Below are 21,493 nucleotides of genomic sequence, written 5' to 3'. Positions count from 1 at the left end.
AGCAACCCCACAGCCAAAGGGTGAGGGGTCTTCTCTTATGGTTGCTGATTTTGTTTCTGCTGATTATGGCTGGTTATGGTTGCATGATGGGGATGAATCTACTCGGGTGCTGTTCAGAGCAGGAAAGGGGAGGGATGGATACTTCTTGAATGATGAGATTATTCATCATGCCAAGAAAGCAATGACAATCCTGGAAAAGGATTATGCAAACTGTCATATACCAGATCTGACTGCTCCAATGATATTTATATTCACTCTGCCCGACTACATCCTTTCTGTTCTACCCTTCATCCCGCTCTGCTTGTTCCCCACCCTAGTGCTTCCACTCCACTGCCTTGTTGGTTACCTCCTGTATTGGCTCCATTCAACTGGAACCATTTCTCCATTAAGTATATACTTTCCCCTTCAGAACATAGCTCTTACTTCCCAGATCACCAGTATTTCCTATAACCGCTCAATTACTGATCCATCATGTACATATTGATATCCACTCTGGCTTATGTTTTCCTCTGCAGTAATACTTACAAATTGTATACTCAAGCACATAGCCTTATGCTATGGACTACTGATCACTGCCTCCTTACTTAGAAGTATATAAGCATATCTACCTATTCTATTGTTGGATAATGTCGGTCCTGCTTCAAATTTGGGGCATGTACTCAGCTAAGGGCACAGCGCAAGAGCTGAAGCCAAGCCCCAACCCCTCCGCTTCTCCATCCAAGCACAGTACCTAACACAGATGAAGACCATGTTTTTGTATTTGACAACACAACTACTCACATGAAACAGGTGGATGGTGCTTTGAGTGCTCATTAAATGCCAAAGAGTTGCAAGGTCTAGGGTGTCAGTGCTCCAATGAGAGATGCAGAGGGGAAACAGATCTATGGGCCCAATGGAAAGGTCTCAATGCACAAAATCTGCATTACAGACAGCTTATTCAATGGATCACTTCACAAGTTTTACTGTCCTGATGGACACAAGAGTGCTGAACTATTTAATGGGATGGCAACTATCCTGGAGGAGCACAGTTTCGATGTCAGTGGGTTAAAGGCACAGTGCAAGAATTTTGCTTGTACCCAGAGTTCAATCACTTGTTACTACCATTGTATCCTCTATAATCAAGCAGATTTCATCAATGTGGAGTCAAAGTTGGAGACAATGTGTGATTTAAGGGTGTTTGTTAGGTACTGTGCTCAGATGGAGAAGCAGAGGGGTCAGGGCTTGGCTTCAGCTCTTGCACTGCGCACTTAGCCGAGTACATGCCCCAAATTTGGAGCAGGACCGATGTTGTCTGACAATAGGACAAGTGGACCACTTTGATCTGCTTTGAGGGTTGGGAAGTAAAGGGTTACTAGTGGTAGGCTGACTAGTAAGCAGGCAGAGAGGTGGAAGGGATCAGGGGGATTGGAGGTAAGATTATTAGATAGAGGGAAGTAAAGGTAATGACTTAGAGCACAGCTCTAAGTTGGAGCAGAGGAGTAGAGGCAATGACAAGATGAAACTTGTGTCTGGAGTTAAGCAAGTCCTACAGAGAATTCCCACAGTAGAAACTGGGAGAAGACAAGTAATATTAAGACTGAGGAAATACAGGCTAAGTACATGATATGTTATATACTCTAGGTAGCAAGGCAGTGATCAGTAATATATAGCATAATGCTATGTGCTGAGTGTACAGTATGTAAGTAGGATTACCAAGGAAAACATATGAGTCAGAGCAGATATCAATATGTATGAGACAGATCAGTAATTGGATGGCTATAGTAATAACTGGTGATCCAAGAAGTAAGAGCTATGTATCAAAGGGGGAAGTATATACCTAAATGGGGAAAGAGGTCCAGTTGAATGGAACCGATACAGGAAGTAAGCTGATCAAGGCGGCAGAGCAGGTGCACTGGGGTGGGGAACGAGCAGAGCGGAAGTAAGAGGAAAGTGGATGATAGAATCAGAGTGGATATCAATGAAGTTGAAGCAGTCAGATCTGGTATATGACAAAGGGGATTTAAGGTGCTCTTTCTTCCAAGGTTTCACTGTGAATTAAACTTTATCCAACAATGCTGGGGGTTCGCGAAACACATTTATTGTTGCTACCCAGCATCAACAAAGGAAAGTGATCTGGAGGACAATGTAATCAAAGCACTGGGTGCCATTCCCCTGACAAGTATGTGAAAGTAAGCAGGTAGCAGCCTTATCCAAGTCTTAGTATCCTTGAACACTAATAAAAATCAACAGGTTTGCCATTAGATCTCATTGTTTTATGGACGCATATCAAAAGGCTTGAATGGGAAGCAAGCTGCTTGGGCCGCAAAGCAACATTTGGGTCACTGTGTGCTCCCCTCAGCAATAATGAAAGAACTTGAAGATGCACAAGTTAACTAATGGCACATTTACTATTGTCATATAATTTACTAGTACATATATCACCATATAGTTAGTAGTCCAATACCTTATTATTACACTAATGTCTTCTGAACCTCTGCCAGTACTTCTGTACCTGTAAGCACCGTGCAGAGTCACAGTGTGGTCACAGTAAAGTTACATCACGTGAGGTTTGTTAATGTGAGGGGCTATTAGAGTCAGTTTGGCAACTTGATGTTGGGGTGTATTTGCCAACATGTGCATCTGAGGCAATGTGAGCAAGTTGTACAATGTATCTTAGGCTGTATTGCTCTGTGCTCTCACGGTTGTTGCGCTGTTCCCACCCCATTGTTGTCTGTTGTCCTACAAAGTCATGTAGCATTGGATTGTAATACGCATATGATCTATGCATCAATATCATCGTCTGCGCCTTCGTCCTCGTCTGCATTCTCATCATCAAAGTCAAGTAGGAAGTCCTCTTCGTCTAGATTATCACCATTTGCTAGTGCTCATTCATGCAAAATCTGCCCATATTGAACCCACACACTCTCAGCAATGCGGTTGCACAAGCAGCTCATTTCATTTTACTGTGTTTCTTCCTCAAGTACTACTGCATCAAGTGGCTCAGCCCCATCCTCCACTGGATCCCCATCTGAGTCGGTATCTGGGAGAGGGCCCTCCTGTTGGTCATGCAGGCGTATAAAGTTATGGATTGCACATAGAGCGGCTGGAATCTGTGCCTGAATCTCTAAGTTATACCTCGGTGAGAGAATGAGGATGCGAAAGCAGTGTTTTAAGACACTGAAAATATGTCCAATGATGTTCCTTGCCATGGCATGGTGAAGATTGAATAATTCTTCTTTATTGCACGGCCTGTCATCAATGTTAGCATCTCAGAGATGGCGTTCAGAAGAATATGATCTCACCTGACACTCGCTTGCCCCCACTCAGCAAGATGATAGCAGACACCATGGTATGGGATCAGAAGTCCACGGCATAGAGGATCACCAGCGTCAGCAAGAAAATATTTGTCTTCAGAGATATGAAGGTCTTTAGTACATGTATCCTCAAAAACATATGCGTCTGTGGCAGATCCCTCCCAACCAGTGAGAGCATAGGTAAAGTTCATGTTGAAGTCACATGTGAACAGGCAGTTTTGAGATACAAGACCCTTGCAATCCCAGTAGGCAGCACATTCAAGTGCAGGAGGTGTAGCATGAATATGACTCCCATCAAGTGCCCCAATGGCATCCTTGAAAAAGGGCCAGAATTTAGGATTCTGGGGGATTCTCCAGGAAGCTACTCGTCTGATGGCAGGTGCACGTAGTTTGAATAGAATGGTGGGGTTGAGAAAATTACGACCATCCTTCAAAAGTATCTAGAGATAGTGAGATACATGAGTCCAGTCAATGAAAATATGACCCTCACTGAGATATTGTCTCATTGGAACGCTGAAACCTTTCTCCAATGTGCCTGATTGACAGGCCAGTCACAGCAGCATACAAGAAAATAGCCAGTTGCTCCTCAAGAGAGACGAACTTGGAATTGGAATAGCCAAGGGTACGGAGTTCTGATATGATCTTTGCAAAGACATGGGCATGCACACCGAGCTTGCAACAAATGCATTCAGGATGACCAGTGAGTAATTCAACCACCCATGCTTCACCAGAAAGCGCTGATGTATGGTAGGGTTCTGGGTCCTTTGGGTACATAGATGCTACAAGACTACCAGATGCATGGATGAGAATGCTAAGTAGAAGTACCGTATACTGTATGATCTTATGATGAAGCTGTGGCCGGTGTTGAAGACAAAGCCCTGGAAGGACTTCAGGTAGGAACTCCATAGTACTAGTGAGGATTCACAACCTCGGGGACGAAGTCTAAGGAGCATGCCGATGCAACTCACATTGCTTCAGATGCACATGTTGGCAAATACACCCCAATATCAAGTTGCCAAACTGACTCTTAGTATCTTACACATCAGGGATTCAAATATTTAAGATTGGTTTGAATGTTGTGCGAAATGTCAAGATAATACTTAATATTTAGGTGGTTGTCTAAGCAGATGTAAAATTTCAAATGTTAAAGAGATCTTGCACAACAAGAGAAATATAAAGTATCAGTGAACATTTTGTTACTGTCTGAACATCAATGATAATAAGAAATATAAATATATCTTTAATGCTGGCATAAACTTCAACTATTGCACGTGACTGAACGTCTGCTCATGTATGAAGTTTAGACTGTCGCTTAGACAGGCATTAAAATTCAAAATACCCCCTGACAATAAAACATGAAGATAGATCGTCAAGTTTTATCTCCAGATAAAACCAATTGCCTGACGATCGCCCACTCATGGCTGAATCATCGCCCACTTACAATGTCATCACCCACTTAAGTTTGAGATGCGAAATATTATGGGACTAGACAATGTGAAGTGAGATATGAAATATTGTACACAAATCTACCGTACACAAATCTACTGTACACAAACATAGTAGAGTGAAACTGAAGCCTGTTTCACAGTAGTCAGACATCGGTGATTTCTTGAGGTGAATGAATGTACTTACAAAATCATTTCAACCTGTATACAGGCTAGTGCTAATTCTCTGTAAAAGCTGAGCAGGAGATTAGAGACGCACAAGTAACAACCAATTTGTTCTTACCTCTTGCTTTGGTGGCAAGAAAACTGCAAGATGCCACATTGATGTTTTTCATCATTTTTTTGGTGCCTGCATTGAGCCTTTCCACTGCGAGCCAGTCATTGGACCATTAGCATCATTAGTGAATTTATGTTGCTCTTGTGAAACACCCTGTTGAATGTTGTCCAGGCACAACTGGAACCAAAATTCAGAGCAACTGGACCAGAACCCCACATTTAGTCCTGAGGCAGCCCAGGCCTGGGGCCTGGGCCACCAGGAGACGATTTCAACATTCCCATCGTCTAGATCATTATTCAAACATAAGCACCTCTGTTGATGTAAACAGAGAGAAACTTACTGGTATGCAAATAATATGTCCCACACATGAAATCTACCTCCTCTTCTAACAGCTCATCATTGAAATAAGTCTGGCCATTAATGTCCAGCATGAGGCCAAATGGTACCACTTCCTGTGAAATGCCATCAAGAACGGAGGGGAGAACATCAAACCCAAGACTATGTAAAGCCAGCCGCTGTTAAGGTCGTGCACAAGGGGAAGACAACTCAAAGGGCTTTGGCTTCAGCTCGTGCGCTGCGTCCCTTACCCGAGTACATACCCTTGTACGAAGCATGTGGAAAGTGTTAGTAAGTGCATAACGGATCAAAGTAGTGAAGTCAGAGATGAAGTACAAATGGAACAGATCAGTAAGCATAGCAGAAAGAAACATAACCAGTAGCCAGAGAACAGTTATTCTAAAAGGAGATAGGAGTGAGCCCGGAGATGAAAGCAGGAGTGCCGGGCGGATATCAGGACAGAGAACCAGACTTTCATAGGGGAGTATCCAGAATTCCAGATCTGGAGGTATGGGATATAGTGTCAGAGAAAATAGGGGTAGTGTTGGAGGAGCGGAATAGAGTCGGGTGGAGGTAGCAGGGCTAGTCCTGCTGAGATGCACTTTGTGCATTGTTGGAGAAGAAGGGATGGAGCGGATGGGGAAACAGGGTGTCAGACTGGTGGTAGGGATGTTCACAGGTGGTATTGGAGGTGCTCACATCTGGTATATGACAGCCGCCATATGAGGCCACCATAAAGAAGTGCCACTCTTGCACGAGGCTGGTTCATGAACTTGTGACGGTGCTACTTGTACACGATGTAGTTGGCAAAAACAGGCCTAAAATGGGCGAGCCTATGATCCTCAGGGGGAAGACGTGTCCGAGTGAGTATGTATGGAGTTCCATAAGTGGGCATAGAGCATGAGGCAGAACTGAGATTGGCTGCAACGTCTTTATAGCAATTCCTTTTTCAAGGAGGTTATACGCGATCTTGGTGATATTCAAGCCCCAGTCACACCAGAGGCACATCGCAGCCATAATAGCATCGGGAACCACCAGTTTCCAGGGCACCAGATTTGACGACAGTGACTCGATGATGTAGAGCCACTGCTTGGGTTGTTGCACAAAGGAAACTCAAATGTGTGCATTCAAGACTGACAGGGACGAGTCAGGTCCTAGATCCCAGAGATCAGGCAGGATGTCTGACAACTGAGATTGAGGGAGGGTGACAAGCTAACCTATAAAACATGTGATAACATGCCTCTGTGTGTCTGGAATTGATGTGATATTCATGGGGTTGTTGCCAACGAGTCTGCATAAGTGAGTCCACTGTGTCTTGCAAGTCCAATCATTGAATGTAGTCGATCTGCCTCAGAGTGTAGTGGTGGATGCTGCAAGGCAATATCTGAGATGAAAATGCAAAATCAAGACAAATTGCTCAACACTACGAGTGTATTGCATTGAGGGTGCAACCTCATAATGACCGAAGTAGGCTTCAATGTCTTTCAGGAAACTGGACAAGGGTGGTGGAGGGGCAGGGGGAGCAGGGGTAGGTTCAAAAGGAGTAGACACAGGTGGGAAATCATCTTCCTCCCAATTGCCATCAGGAACACTGGTAAGATCCAATGCATCGCACAAGTCCCACTCATTATGGAACGAATCATATACCCTGGTAGATTTGCTATACAACATCCAAGTCATTGGTATCTCAGCCTTTGTGAGACGGATGCGTTGATGAAAGCCGCCAAACTCATCATTATGTTGCCATTCAAACACCACAACTGTGTTGGATTTGCCAGGAATGCTGTGGTTCATGGCTACTCACTTACAGCTCTGACACGACTGCTGTTGAGCTGGCGTCTCCAGTCTCCTCTTTCCTCTTGTTCTCCTGACGGTGCCACACAAAGAATGCCTTCCAGTCTTCTCCTCGCCTCTGTCTAGAGTGGGGTTGGGAGACTGGGAACAGAGAGTCCGCATGTGCTTCAGGAACATCAGACACAGGCTGTGCCCCACTGTTTTGACCCCATCCAAGGACACTATCATCCCAGTTAAGGACACTCTGAGTGTTGTCTTCTGGTCGACCCCACGCACTATAGTCCGGCTCACCCCACACCCTGTCATCTGGCTCACCCCAAGTGTCAGGCGTCTGCTTCCATTGGACTGCCTCGGTCACATGGGTGATAGCTGCCGGAGACGGGATATAATGATGCAAAGTAAAATCAATGGCGGCAGAAGGATTCTGAGAAACGTGGACCCAAATCAGAAGCAAGAATTTCTCAAACATGGGCAATTGAACTTGCCAAGGACAGTGAATGGAATAGATCAAGGCTCCCATATGTGGCATGTTTGTTGTCAGATCTCCAACGAATGAGTGCGACAACTCAAGAACCCATTCAGTGGGTATGGGATGTTGGGGGTCACTCGTTAAGATAGCCATCCACTGATTGGCACCTTGGTATCGACAACTCATGATGTACCATGAGCAGGTGGCAGCAATTACTGGAAATCCGTCAGGCAATCACAAACAATGAATAAACTGGTTGACTTACATAGAAATGCATCACTCGACCTTATTGCAACCTTCTTAGCAATGTTAGCATCTGCATGCAACTGTTGGTACCCATAGGTAGTTGGAGCGCGTGGAAGTTTAGCCCCCCATGGAATGAATAACCCAGCACCCAAATGTTCCTGGCACCAGAGCAGTTTCTGCTCTAAGTCGAGCCATTTTGCCCGAATATTGCAGTGGAGAATGTGCTTTCCTGATGGATCTACCTCTGTAAGGAGGGAAAACCTGGAGTGGTTGAGGCATCCAAAGATTTGTTAGAATAACCAAGTGAACCAAGCCACAAGTGAGCTAATGAGAGTGAACAGGACTATAGTCCAGTGTCAGTTGCTAAAGAGCAACCAACACAGGACTTGCTACCTATGGGCGAGTCTATGTAAACAAGTGTAAACACTGCCTAAGTAAGTAAGGAATTCACATCACATGCTAAGTGAGAGTCCAATAGAGGAAGCAACATCATAACACAAATAACTCGCACCATAAGGTGCTCAATCACCACAACTAACAAGATTGGCCCATCAAAGCTAAGATTCAAAGGTACAAGGGGAAACCACGGACGAGTTCTGTACACCCAGCAAGTAGTGAGTGGCATATTACTATCATTGGCAGAACAATTGTAGTCTTCATGAGGATCCCAAGGAGGTTCATGAGGTATGATGTCGGGAAGGGAGTGTGTGGTGAGAGAGGTATAAACCTGCCCATCACGGACAATGACACAGAGATTGTTACTCATGGAAGCGAGGAGATGCAAAGAGTATCACAGTCAAGACTACCGCAACAGTACAAACTGTTACATTAGGTTTAGATGAGAGATATTGAGAATATATCGCAGTCAAGACGAGAGACATTGGCAGTCAAGACTACTGCAACAGTACAAACCGTTATGTTAGGTCTAGATCAGAGATGTTGAGAATATCGCAGTCAAGACTACCACAACAGTACAAACTGTTACGTTAGATAAGGAAGAAGGTAACGAAATGAGAGAAGTTTGGTGCGTCTAATATAGCAGTAGCAGAGTTTCAACAAACAATTACCATATCAGTGGCAACAATACCAGGGAGTGTGGTCTGTGGTCTGTGTGGATTGAGACAAGCAGAGGAAAACAGAACAATGCCAGGGCTGTGGCGTGAGATGAGTGGAGAAAATTAAAATTAAAAACAGGATTTCGACTATGTGAATTCCGGATCTCCCCCACTAAAGTCTGGTTCTCCATCCTGTTATTCTGCCTGGCGCTCCGCCTTCATCTCCGTACTCACCCCTAGCTCCTTTTAGAATGGCTATTGCTCCGGCTACTGGTTATATCCTTTCCGCTATGCTTACTGATCCGTCCATTTGTACTTCATTTCTGACCTCACTGCTTTGATCCGTATACACTTACTAATAGACTTTCCACATGCTTCATACATAGCCCTTACTTTGCTGACTGATTTACTTACATGATACCTACAGTATATAAACTCCTGTAACACTCCGGAACTCCTCAGTTCAAATATCATCTTAGTTCTGCTCATTCCTGCTTCTCCAGACTTGAGTCTCATCTCTTGTCTACCTCTGAGTCTTAGGGTTAAACCTTAGGACTAAATCTCCGGCTCTACCTTAGGGTAGTCTAAAATCTGTTCTGCTTCTACTCTGGACTTGTCCATAGTAGCCCTACTCTGTTCTCTCATAGTCTTCTGGAGTTCCGCTGAACTCCTCCGACATCTGACCTCCGGACTTCCCTGGACTTCTGTCGGATTTCCCCTCTGCCCCTCGGAAATTAAGGGCACGTACTCGGGTAAGGGGCGCAGTGCACGAGCTGAAGCTGAAGCCCTTTGAGTTGTTTTCCCCTTGAGCACAACCTTAACATGGAGTAAAGAACTACCAAACGAAGATGACATTTCGCAATGATTAAGAAAATGAATTTGGACACAGGTATGTATTAGAGTCTTATGTGTACGGCCGCAGGTTGTCAATGTGTCCACCCAGTCTGACTCACTGAAGGTTGCTGTGGAGTAAAATGGTACTCTGGTCTTTCATTTTGGGTTTGAGTTGGCATTCACAGGGTTATGGTTAGCTAGTGAGTTTGACGATTGCTAGCCATGTGTGAAGATGCCTGATGTCGACACAAGTTCATTTAGTTACCATCATTTAGAAAAATGTGTGTTTTGCGAGGAAGTCTGAAGAGAAGCAGAGTTGGTCTCCAACCAGCTAATATTAGGGAGTGATAGATGTTACCTTGGAGTTGGGACATTGACAATGGCGATGGAGGCAGAGAACACTGGGCGACACGACTGTACATACAGTCATGCCCTGGACAAGGTTGTTGAAGGTTGTTGTCGACGAGTGTCCACCCAAGTTATTTCTGCAATAGGCGGTCCCATAAAAGACCAGAGTAAGGATGTTAAACCCATGATCAATATAGGACAAAGGGTCCTATGGAAGACCAGGGAAAGATGTTAAACCTATGATCAATAAGAGGAGAATAACATCATGACGACTCACTTCATAGATCTGCAGCTTCTGCCCAAGTTGTTTCTGTGATAGGCGGTCCAATGAAAGAGCAGGGTAAGGATGTTAAACCCATGATCAATATCACAAAGGGCTGCCACAGACGTCGAACCAGGAAGCGATGGATGTTGACTTGGAGTTGGGACAGTGGCGGTGGTGGTGGCAATGAAAGTAGAGAATGCCGGGCACGACCATACATACAGTCATGCCCTGGAGTGTTAGTTGTGGTGATTGAGCACCTTATGGTGCGAGTTATTTGTCTTATGATGTTGCTTCCTCTATTGGACTCTTACTTAGCATGTGATGTGAATTCCTTACTTACTTAGGTAGTGTTTACACTTGTTTACATAGACTCGCCCATAGGTAGCAAGTCCTGTGTTGGGTGCTCTTTAGCAACTGACACTGGACTATAGGTATAGTACACTCATTAGTTTACACAACACAATAGCAACTGACACTGGACTATAGTCCTGTTCACTCTCATTAGCTCACTTGTGGCTTGGTTCACTTGGTTATTCTAACATGGAGAAGGTTGCAGAAGGTCATTGTCGACGAGAAGCCTGATGACGATACAAGAAGTGAACACCGGGCATGACCATACATACAGTCATGCCCTGGAGAAGGTTGTGAAAGGTCACTGTCTACGAGAAGTCTGGTGATGATGAAAGAGGAGAATGCAGGGCATGACTGTATGTACAGTCATGCCCTGGAAGAAGGTGAGGAAGGTTGTTGTCGACAAGGAGAATGGCAGGCTTGACAGTACAAACCGTCAAACCTCCTAGAAGAAGGTAGTAAAGGACTTAGTAATAGTAATACAGATGAGGGACTTAGAACTTTGGTGACAAAAGTGCCCAACAATCACAAACAACCATATTCGGAAATTGTTACATAACATTGACTGCTCAAGCCTTTCAACCCCAACATTTATCACAACTACAAGCACAACAGTATGTACTGTCATGTCTCATGTGTTTCAATAAATCCCATTACCACCCACCTCACCAACTCCATCCTTTTTCGCTGATCAAGCCATCAACTCCTCCAGGTCATCCCCTCTACCATACATACAGTAGAGTGGGCAATGGCTAATCTGCCTTTGCTTACTGCGATCCTTTAGATCATGTTGGTCCGTTCCTCCATACATCCTCTGAGTCAGGTAAGCTCCAATTGTTGACAGATCCAACCATTAATCAACCAACAAGTCCAGCCATCAACACCCATCATCTCCTCCACCGTACATACAGTGGAGTGGGCAATGGCTAATTCGCTTTTGCTTATTGCGACCCCTTGGATCACATTGGCCCATCCCATCCGTCTTCTATGTCAGGTAACCAAGTCATTTGTTAAAAATCCAACCCCATTGACCAACCATTAAACAATCCAGCCGTTAACCCCTCCACCATACATACAGTGGAAGGGGACTTGACTCATTGTATGTCCATCTACCCAATGTGGTGGAGGGCATAATGCAAAACCTATGTCTATGTTCGACCTCCTTTCACTGCTCGCAGGGTAATCAGTATTGCACTTGCCCCTATGTTATCTTTGTTGATCTCTCCATCCGCTTCTCGAGCTAGCTCCATGAGCTTTACTGCTAATTCCCAGAGCATCATAATGTCGTTTTTGACGTATCCTTCGGTCAGCCCTTCCTTATCATCCTTCTTGATATCTACATACTCGTCAAATATAATGGCAGCTTGGACATGCTGTGAAAAGTCATTGGTCACATTAATCATTGTTGCCAAAGTCATGTACCCATGTACGCAGTTCAGTGTGCTATCCTGAAGGTGCGTTAGTTAGATCCCTGCTGACCAACTGGCCCACTTACCAAAAAGCTGTCTCTATAATTTATCAGCAGGAAGACACTCATAGATAGCAGTGCCAGTAGTCGTGTCAACATCACCAGTATGTGTGACAGGGACCAGTAATCCCCTGAGGGCGCCTTGGATACCTTCGGCACTGCATAGTCATACACCCATATCTTGATTGTAGTTTTCCCGCACCCTGGCATGGGCAAAGTGCTGGCAATTGTGCAGCAGCCATTGAGATTGGGTGTCTAAACCAGTTCAGTGACATTCTTTCCGACTAGTCTTAATACTTACGGATGTTGTTTGCACAAGGCCAGTGTCCGTGTGGTGGAGGGTTTCAAGTATCTGCCCTGTCTTCTGATCAAATATGTATACTAGCCCATGGTCACTTACCTTCTTCCCCGAATGCCACTTGCTTCAGGACCAACATGCTTGGCAAACCAGTTGCCAACATTTGAACAGGCTCACCATCACCTTCAAGGCAGTATAATGTAAAGCCATCTGTTGTATTATCTACAATGAAAATGCCCTGCTTTGAGTACACCGCAGCATGACCACTATATAATGTCAGTAACGCGCCCAGGTCGAGAGCAGTAGTTTCTCGCATCACTGATTTGCAGCTAATTTCTTGCACTATGTCACCATCTTCATCCTTCAGTTTCATGCTGTTCGGCTCTCAGCATCAGGCAATAGGCAATGAAAGTATGCAGTGGAAGGACTGACAAGTTGCCATCATAGAGCCCGAACACATAGATGCTCTGGTTTTCTGCAAACACTACCGACTTGGGTACTGTATTTTCAAGTCACACTGCAAAGACAGACTGGAGCCGTGAGCTTGTGTTGAGTGTCAGAACCTGAACCATTTTGTCTCTAGTTCTGACTACAATTTGCAGGTTGCCTTCAGAGGAAGTTGAACACCATGACAAGCATGTGATCTCAAAACCTGATCCCAGTCTCCTGGCGCATATTTCCTGGAATTTTTCCTGTTGGTGTCAACAGATGGTCAAACAGCAAACCTAGGCCCTTACATCTGTGAGACTGCATCGCAAACATACGATATAACCCAGGCCTGTTCCATAACAGAGGGTTTCTGCCGTGGTTTTCATAGTAGTGGCCCAGATTGCGCAACTGACTGTTCCCCTTGATTCCTGATGATTAGACAAAGATGTGAGTTCTTTCCGAGATTTGATATCCCAGAGTTTGATTCCCTCGGTACCTGTTTGTTTGTTAGCCCTGTCTATGACTGAGTTTCTGCTTTCTTACCACCACATGCAAGCAGGTGTCCATCATTAGAAATCCCAAGTGCATGGATAGAGCCATTATAGGCAGTTAAACGAGCTAGCAGCTTGTAACGCAGTGGCTGCGCTGACTTGTTGAACAACACAAGGAAAGACATTATGATATGATCTGCTGTAGTCACCCGCTCACAACATATTTATCTGTACTTCTCATTTGTTTTCAAATACTTTTGTATTGTTACCAGTATTTGTTTGATTCCATGGTAACTTTATAGTCATTATCAACGCCATTTGTGTAGTGCTATTCTGCTATTATTCTTATTCTTCTCTTGAGATACATTGATGGCTACCCCTATTATTCTTATTCTTATTCTTATTCTTTATAAGTGCTATTCTTGGTTACCATTTTTGAAGCCCCTTATTGTTTTCACTCAATATGGTAGTCTGTTGAATGCTTTACCTCTCATGAACCGTCCTTAGGTTCCAGGTAGCTACTCGGTTCTTTCTCTATCATGTGCAGTACTACAATTGTTCCACCTTTCTATGACTTGGAGCCTGGTGCTCCACCACCTCTTCCCCCAATGCTCATGGACCAGCTAGAGCTGTTTGGCAATGCCAATTGTCACCTGACTACACTTATTGCTGATGAAATCCTAGTTCCTAAAGCTAGTATCATTCCCACTGCAAGGGCTTCATTGTCTACACCTGCCCCTGAATTCAAGCTTGCGAAGCAGATGTGCAAGCATTCTGATCACTCTTCCTCTCCATACACCAAGAAAGTCATTTCCATGCACTCCCATTCTCAAATGCCTTCACCCTCAGATTCCTCAGGCTCTTTGGATTCTTTCTCAGATAGCGACTCCTCAACTTCAAGCATGAGTTTATCAGAAGACTCAAAGATTCCTAACCCTGCCAGTGAACCTGGGTGTCCAGGGCGTGGGGGGTACACACTTCGTGAAGCTTTAGATTGGAATCCAAAGGCATATGCAAAATTCAAGGTTCTGTTAGGTACCATGCCAACTCAGGAAGCAGAGGGGTCAGGGCTTGGCTTCAGCTCTTGCGCTGCGCCCTTAGCCGAGTATGTGCCCCAAATTTGGAGCGGGTCTGACATTGTCCGACGGTAGGATGAGTGGACCGCTTTGGTCCGCTTTGAGGGTCGGGGGATAAGAGCTACTAGTGGTGGGCCGACTAGGAGCAGAGCGGAGAAGGCGGGGAGTGATGCGGAGAGGGGATAGGAGCAGGGGAATGTTGGTAGGGGCGGGAAAGGCGGAGGATAATGCAGAGGGGTGAAGGAAGATATTTGATAGGGGCGGAGTAATAAGGGAAAGACTTAGAGCACGGCTCTAAGTCGGAGCGGAGGGTCGGAGGGTTGGAGGTGACAACAAGTTGAGACTTGTGTCCAGAGGAGGCAAGGTCCTACTGAGGATTCTCACAAGATGTAACTGCAAGAAGACAAGTAATATTAAGACTGAGGAAAATATCTAAGTACAGGATATGTTATATACTTCTATGTATGAGGCAGTGATCAGGATAACTATGTAGTAAAGCTATGTACCAAGGATATAGTTTGTAAGTACTTTACATAGGCGAAGACAGAAGTTGGAGTGGATATCAATATGTACGTGTCGGATCAGTGATCGAGCGGTAATAGGAATTACCGGTTGTCTGGAAGTAAGGGTCTATGTACCAATGGGGAAGGTATATATCTAAAAGGGGAAAGAGATCCAGTTGAATGGAGAGGTTATGGAAGGGGACCAGTTGAGCGGTTGAGCGGAAGCATAGGGGCGGAATGCGGACTTGTGATTGGACGGAGCGGAGGATGGATGGGGCGGAGCGGTCGGAAAGCGGAGCAGATATCAGTATCGGAGTGGTTGGATCAGGTATATGACAGGTTTGCAAATTGTCATTGTACCCTTAGTATTACAAATTAACTCACGAATTCCTAAGAGGTCTATGCATAGTCTCATCAAGGACCACCTTGACATGACAAAATGCACTTCTGCCCAAAGTCCCGCGCTATTGGACATTGTGCGTGGCAAGGTGAACAGTTTCTCTGTGTCTCAATATTGTCAATGAACTTATCATCTCAGGCGCTTGACAACTTCCCAGACCTTGACAATTATTACAACTTGTGGCCAGTCAACAATTTGATCATGACATGCCTGAAATACATGTCTGGTCGTGCGAGATGAAAGGTGGGAGAAACGGCTGTAGGCAAGAGCAAGAGCAAGGTCAGGAAGTGATACCCCCACCACATTAGATGTCTCTGACATTATTACGTGCTGTATGCATTCTATGTTAAGCTGGCATTTGTCATATCCCGTACCTCCGGATCCAGAATTCTGGATCTACTTCATTAAAGTCCGGTCCTCCATCTTACTATTCCACCCGGCGCTCCGCCTTCATCTCCGCACTCACCCCTAACTCCTTTTAGATTAGCTATTGCTCCAGTTACCAGTTATGTCCTATTCCGCTATGCTTACTGATCCGTCCATTCTTACTTCATTTCCGACTTCGCTGCTTTGATCTGTTATACTTAGTAATAGACTGTCCACATGCTTCGTACATAGCCCTTACCTTTGCTGACTGATTTACTTACATGATACCTACAGTATATAAACCCCTGTAATACTCCGGAACTCCTCAGTTTGAATATCATCTTAGTTCTGCTCATTCCTGCTTCTCCAGACTTGAGTCTCAGCTCTTGTCTACCTCTGAGTCTTAGGGATTAAACCTTAGGACTAAATCTCCAGCTCTACCTTAGGGTAGTCTAAACTCTGTTCTGTTTCTACTCTAGACTTGTCCGTAGTAGCCTTACTCCGTTCCCTCATAGTCTTCTGGAGTTCCGCCAAACTCCCCTGATGTCTGACCTCCAGACTTCCCCAGACTTCCGTCGGACTTCCCCTCTGTCCCCCGGAAATTAAGGGCACGTACTCGGGTAAGGGGCGCAGCACACGAGCTGAAGCCGAAGCCCTTTGAGTAACCTCTCCCTTGAGCACAACCTTAACAGCATTCCAAAATCAAGCATATTCATTCACAGTATCAGACAGGATGGAATACCAACTAGTAACCATGAGTTTTACATGCATCAGGGAGAGCGAAACTACATCATGCAAGTTGTCTGCGAAGCTACCTAGAACCCATCAGTATCAGTTCAAGCTGGCACTTTCGAATGTTTGGTCAAGATCATCAGAGAGAGTGAAACTACATCATGCAAGTTGTCTGCGAAGCTACCTAGAACCCGTCAGTATCAGTTCAAGCCAGCACTTTCAAATGTTTGGTCAAGATCATCATGGCACTGTACTACGTCAATATGGTATTCTATATGGAACAGATCTTGTTTGGTATATATCTACAGTCCAGCTGAGAAATTCCATATGTAATAATGCTTTTGTAGTCTAGGAAATTATACTACTCCACACCTTGCAGCTGACCGACAATTGGTACAAGTGCTCAAGGGTTTCACAAGAGTAAGATCGTGTGGGAGCCTAGCTCTTGGACGACTACTTATGCTTTGCGCAAAGCTGAAAAGATAGTTATGGTAGGCTCAATAGATCATCGAGTTTACTCACTGGTGAATTATAAAGTCAGCAAGCGCATTATCTCTGGCTTGCATGTTCACAACTGAGGGATGGTTGACTCCAACCTTTATAACAACTGCATCGCCTCGGAACTTATGATCACCCCTGCTAAGAAGCACATTGGCTCTGAGACAAAGATGTTGCTTGAAGAAGATGCAGAATCAATAGATGTGTCTCCCTTCGCACACATTCATGAAACAGTTGTGAACATAAGGCTGCACGGTAGCCTCCTCCAGGTGAAGCTCCAGGGTCTGATTGAAGGTAAATAAAGGGTGTGAGGTAGTAAGCAATAACTTACAGGACATGTTGGAAAGATATATGTGCGAGTGTTTACCATCTGATTATAATTTGATCAAGGCAATAATCTAAGAGGTGGGCGATGAATGCGGGTGATGAAAGTGGGTGATGGAAGCAGGCTATAGCAGCGATCCGTCTTTCAATAACTTCACATGCTGAGTCAAAGACAATAACCATAATGGTTCGGGGGATGTAGTTGACGAAAAAAATAGTGGAGAGCCAAACCAAAGCATGACAATACTGCAATGATAATCCTGCAGTGCTAGTTGTCAAGGGTAATTGTATGAAGTAATATATTCCTGTTAATACATTGGTCACCAAGGGTAATTGTATGAGGTAATTGTAAGAGCAAATAGAGCAAAAGATAATTGAAAGCGATGGTGATGAACCTGGACCTGTTGGAACTTCTGTTGTTCATTCATACAACAAGATGTCTAAAAGAATCAAGACAAAATGCATGCACATAGCTTAAAAAGACCCAGGAATGATGTTTGCAAACTGACGATGGATTATTGCCCCATTATGAGTGTCAATAACATTGACATTGACATGCAACATCCTAAGTTTCTGCCAGAAGATGTACAAACATCTCATGACATGGATTTATTTTGTGATAATGAAGACAACAATAAGGGTGCTGGTGACTTCGTGGATGCTCTCAGTCAGCCTCCCACCAGTGTGCCATGACTCGACAAGAGGGCCAGAGATGAAGTGGTATGTAGATAGTACATGTCATATACCTGATCCAACCGCTCCGATATTGATATCCACTCCGCTTTCCGACCCCCTCCGCTCCATCCATCCTCCACTCCGTCCAACCACAAGTCCACATTCCGCCCCTATGCTTCTGCTCAACCGCTCAACCGGTCCCCTTCCATAACCTCTCCATTCAACTGGATCTCTTTCCCCTTTTAGATATATACTTCCCCCTTTAGTACATAGACCCTTACTTCCAGACAACCGGTAATTCCTATTACCGCTCGATCACTGATCCGACACGTACATATTGATATCCACTCCAACTTCTGTCTTCACCTGTGTAAAAGTACTTACAAACTATATCCTTGGTACATAGCTTTACTACATAGTTATCCTGATCACTGCCTCATACATAGAAGTATATAACATATCCTGTACTTAGATATTTTCCTCAGTCTTAATATTACTTGTCTTCTTGCAGTTACATCTTGTGAGAATCCTCAGTAGGACCTTGCCTCCTCTGGACACAAGTCTCAACTTGTTGTCACCTCCAACCCTCCGACCCTCCGCTCCGACTTAGAGCCGTGCTCTAAGTCTTTCCCTTATTACTCCGCCCCTATCAAATATCTTCCTTCACCCCTCTGCATTATCCTCCGCCTTTCCCGCCCCTACCAACATTCCCCTGCTCCTATCCCCTCTCCGCATCACTCCCTGCCTTCTCCGCTCTGCTCCTAGTCGGCCCACCACTAGTAGCTCTTATCCCCCGACCCTCAAAGCGGACCAAAGCGGTCCACTCATCCTACCGTCGGACAACGTCGGACCTGCTCCAAATTTGGGGCACATACTCGGCTAGGGGCGCAGAGCACGAGCTGAAGCCAAGCCCTGACCCCTCTGCTTCCTGAGTCGGCACAGTACCTAACAGTATGAATCAGCTTCCATGGCTCATAATGCCCATCCAGATATCTGGGAAGCATCACTTTCATGGAGTCGACTATTCACAGATACTTCACCAGACGGTGTATGAACAACAAGAACATATTAACAATATTATACAGGAAACTGAAGTGGTACGCACGAGAAACTCATTGAAAATACACTGCTGATCATACCGGCAGATACACCAAGAAGCTCAAGACCACTTTGAGGAGCAACAATATCTTGCAGAAGAAGAGCATGAGCACCACATGTGCGATTTCAATGAGCAATGGGAAGCAGCTCTGAGAGAGCGAGAGCAGGAAAAGCAAGTAAGTGCAACAGATGCATTCAGTCAGATGCATGCTTATAAGTTAATAGGAAATTCACACATGGCAAGAGCAGCAGCAAGCACTGCTGAGGAAGAATGTTGCTAAAGAACTAGCATGGCACGAAGCAAAAATAAGTGCAAGAAAAGACCAAGAGGTCAGAAAGAACGACTGACCAAGGAATTACTAATGATGGCAAGTAGTTGACTGAAGAACTGGCACGACACAACACAGATTTAAATACAAGAAAAAATCAAGAGGTAGGGAAGAATGACCAAACACGGGAATCACTAATGATGTCAAGCAGTTAGAAGAACGCGAGAGAGCCATTTTTGCCAAAATGGAGCGAAGGCTACAACTAGAAATAGAAAAAATGAAGGTAGAAAAAGACAACAAGCTCACTAACATGGAGCAGCACTTCACAAGACACGGTAGGCAACAGCATGCGGCCACGGAAATCGGCACAGACCCCACCCAAAGGAACGCTCAACAGCCACCCCAAATGCCCCAGAAACCACAGTTCAAGACTCTGTGCCTCGAGACGATCAAAAAGATCAGGAAGGCACGTGGAACAACACACAAGATGCACCTGGTATCTGCAGTAGAGGTAAGTACTAAGCGGTCAGAACTCGTTTTAAACTCACATCCTAGCAGGACACTGACGACCCTATGGAAACGCATCGAGAATGATCAGCAATGATTGAGCAAGAGCCACAGAATTGAGCCACAAAAGAGACTTCCTTCTTGCGAGAGTTAAATTTTTGATGTATATGCTGATGCTAAGCATGAAGTAGGGTGAAATCCAGCATCTCCTCAAAGATACCTTCAGTATATCTCAAGATGCAGATTTTATTGTGCACCAACCAGCGGATCGTGAAGATGTGTACTCGTACTCATATGAAGATGGCCCAGGCCCCAACACCCAGAATCTGGCCTTTCATCTCAAACACAGATTTAACACCCCCTAGAATGCGAAAACTCTCAATATTCTCCTTGAAGAATTGAAGAAGGGGAGTGTAGAAGAGGAGTGGCCGTTCCAGAGGTCAGATGGCTATTATAAGGTGATACTCGAAGATCACTACAAGCAGCTGCAGATGGTCTGGAGAGCAGCACAACCAAAGCATACAGCAAAGGGCAGCTTGGAGACTGCAGCAGAAGTGGAGGAGAGGTTAATTCCAAAAAGAGGTGAAAATCTGAAGTCAGTTTGTCAAACAACTTGTTGGCGAAATGTATGTCCACAGCATGATCTCAAGGCTCTTCAGATACTAATGCATCTATAGAAATATCTCCACAGAGCAAAAGTTCTGGAGCAAGTTATTGAGCTGAAGAAAGATGGCGAGGACGAGGACCTACCAGCTTGGCATTGGCTTCAAAAACTAATCAAGATGCTGGGAGATGGAGGTATGAGTTCAGAAGAAAGTGACATAGAAAACAACATCAAATGTGTACTCTGGGTCAAGAACATGGCATGGTGTCATGGGATAGAGCAAGAACTGAATATCATCAATAACCAGAGAGTGTTGGATGATGAAATTTTTGCGCCCCAGGGTTCCAAACCAATGAAAAGAATACACACATCGGGAAATTTGACGACTGTATGGAACCTGGTCACTGGATTACCCAAAGCCCTATACAACGGCAGATGGTTTGATGGTCTTACTGGAGGTCAGGTAGAAAGGTTGAATGTGTCAGATGAGACATTCCGATGGATGACAGTTGGGGTAGCATAGTAGCATGTTGAATAGATGGTGTAAGCGAACTGTAGGGAACAGAAGATAAGTCAATTCCCCCTCCACTGTATGTACGATGGAGGGGTTAATGGCTGGATTGTTTAATGGTTGGTCAATGGGGTTGGATTTTTAACAAATGACTTGGTTACCTGACATAGAAGACAGATGGGATGGGCCAATGTGATCCAAGGGGTCGCAATAAGCAAAAGCGAATTAGCCATTGCCCACTCCACTGTATGTATGGTGGAGGAGATGATGGGTGTTGATGGCTGGACTTGTTGGTTGATTAATGGTTGGATCTGTCAACAATTGGAGCTTACCTGACTCAGAGGATGTATGGAGGAACGGACCAACATGATCTAAAGGATCACAGTAAGCGAAGGCAGATTAGCCATTGCCCACTCTACTGTATGTACGGTAGAGGGGATGACCTGGAGGAGTTGATGGCTTGATCAGCGAAAAAGGATGGAGTTGGTGAGGTGGGTGGTAATGGGATTTATTGAAACACATGAGACATGA

General features: G+C 44.8%; 5 protein-coding genes across 5 annotated transcripts; 2 read left to right on the top strand and 3 right to left on the bottom strand.

Annotated features, from left to right (window-relative positions):
- Positions 1-5,072: 5,072 nt before the first annotated feature.
- On the bottom strand, positions 5,073-5,446 carry EDB91DRAFT_1089035 (uncharacterized protein; the record flags this gene model as incomplete). Its single annotated transcript, XM_041316550.1, has 2 exons — positions 5,073-5,299; positions 5,356-5,446. The coding sequence occupies 2 exons, from the start codon at positions 5,444-5,446 to the stop codon at positions 5,073-5,075; spliced, it is 318 nt and encodes a 105-aa protein (XP_041168805.1).
- Positions 5,447-6,701: 1,255 nt separating this feature from the next.
- EDB91DRAFT_1089034 (uncharacterized protein) lies at positions 6,702-8,626 on the bottom strand (the record flags this gene model as incomplete). The annotated part of the gene is made up of 4 exons (XM_041316549.1): positions 6,702-7,134; positions 7,160-7,829; positions 7,880-8,121; positions 8,400-8,626. The coding sequence occupies 4 exons, from the start codon at positions 8,624-8,626 to the stop codon at positions 6,702-6,704; spliced, it is 1,572 nt and encodes a 523-aa protein (XP_041168804.1).
- A 3,235-nt stretch (positions 8,627-11,861) lies between these two features.
- Positions 11,862-13,584, bottom strand: EDB91DRAFT_1089033 (uncharacterized protein; the record flags this gene model as incomplete). The annotated part of the gene is made up of 7 exons (XM_041316548.1): positions 11,862-12,086; positions 12,209-12,436; positions 12,483-12,538; positions 12,582-12,853; positions 12,912-12,978; positions 13,244-13,336; positions 13,452-13,584. 7 exons carry the CDS (start codon positions 13,582-13,584, stop codon positions 11,862-11,864), a joined length of 1,074 nt encoding a protein of 357 aa, XP_041168803.1.
- A 354-nt stretch (positions 13,585-13,938) lies between these two features.
- EDB91DRAFT_1257276 (uncharacterized protein) lies at positions 13,939-14,550 on the top strand (the record flags this gene model as incomplete). Its single annotated transcript, XM_041324287.1, has 1 exon — positions 13,939-14,550. The coding sequence occupies one exon, from the start codon at positions 13,939-13,941 to the stop codon at positions 14,548-14,550; it is 612 nt and encodes a 203-aa protein (XP_041168802.1).
- Positions 14,551-18,940: 4,390 nt separating this feature from the next.
- Positions 18,941-20,974, top strand: EDB91DRAFT_1257275 (uncharacterized protein; the record flags this gene model as incomplete). The annotated part of the gene is made up of 8 exons (XM_041324286.1): positions 18,941-19,021; positions 19,059-19,070; positions 19,119-19,247; positions 19,297-19,401; positions 19,448-19,504; positions 19,552-19,851; positions 20,213-20,473; positions 20,525-20,974. 8 exons carry the CDS (start codon positions 18,941-18,943, stop codon positions 20,972-20,974), a joined length of 1,395 nt encoding a protein of 464 aa, XP_041168801.1.
- Positions 20,975-21,493: the final 519 nt, after the last annotated feature.

The sequence above is a fragment of the Suillus paluster genome (genome assembly GCF_016628075.1).
Source record: "Suillus paluster strain FC165 chromosome Unknown EDB91scaffold_268, whole genome shotgun sequence".
In the NCBI taxonomy this organism is placed as follows: Eukaryota; Fungi; Basidiomycota; class Agaricomycetes; order Boletales; family Suillaceae; genus Suillus; species Suillus paluster.
This window is presented reverse-complemented; position numbering and strand designations above follow the sequence as displayed.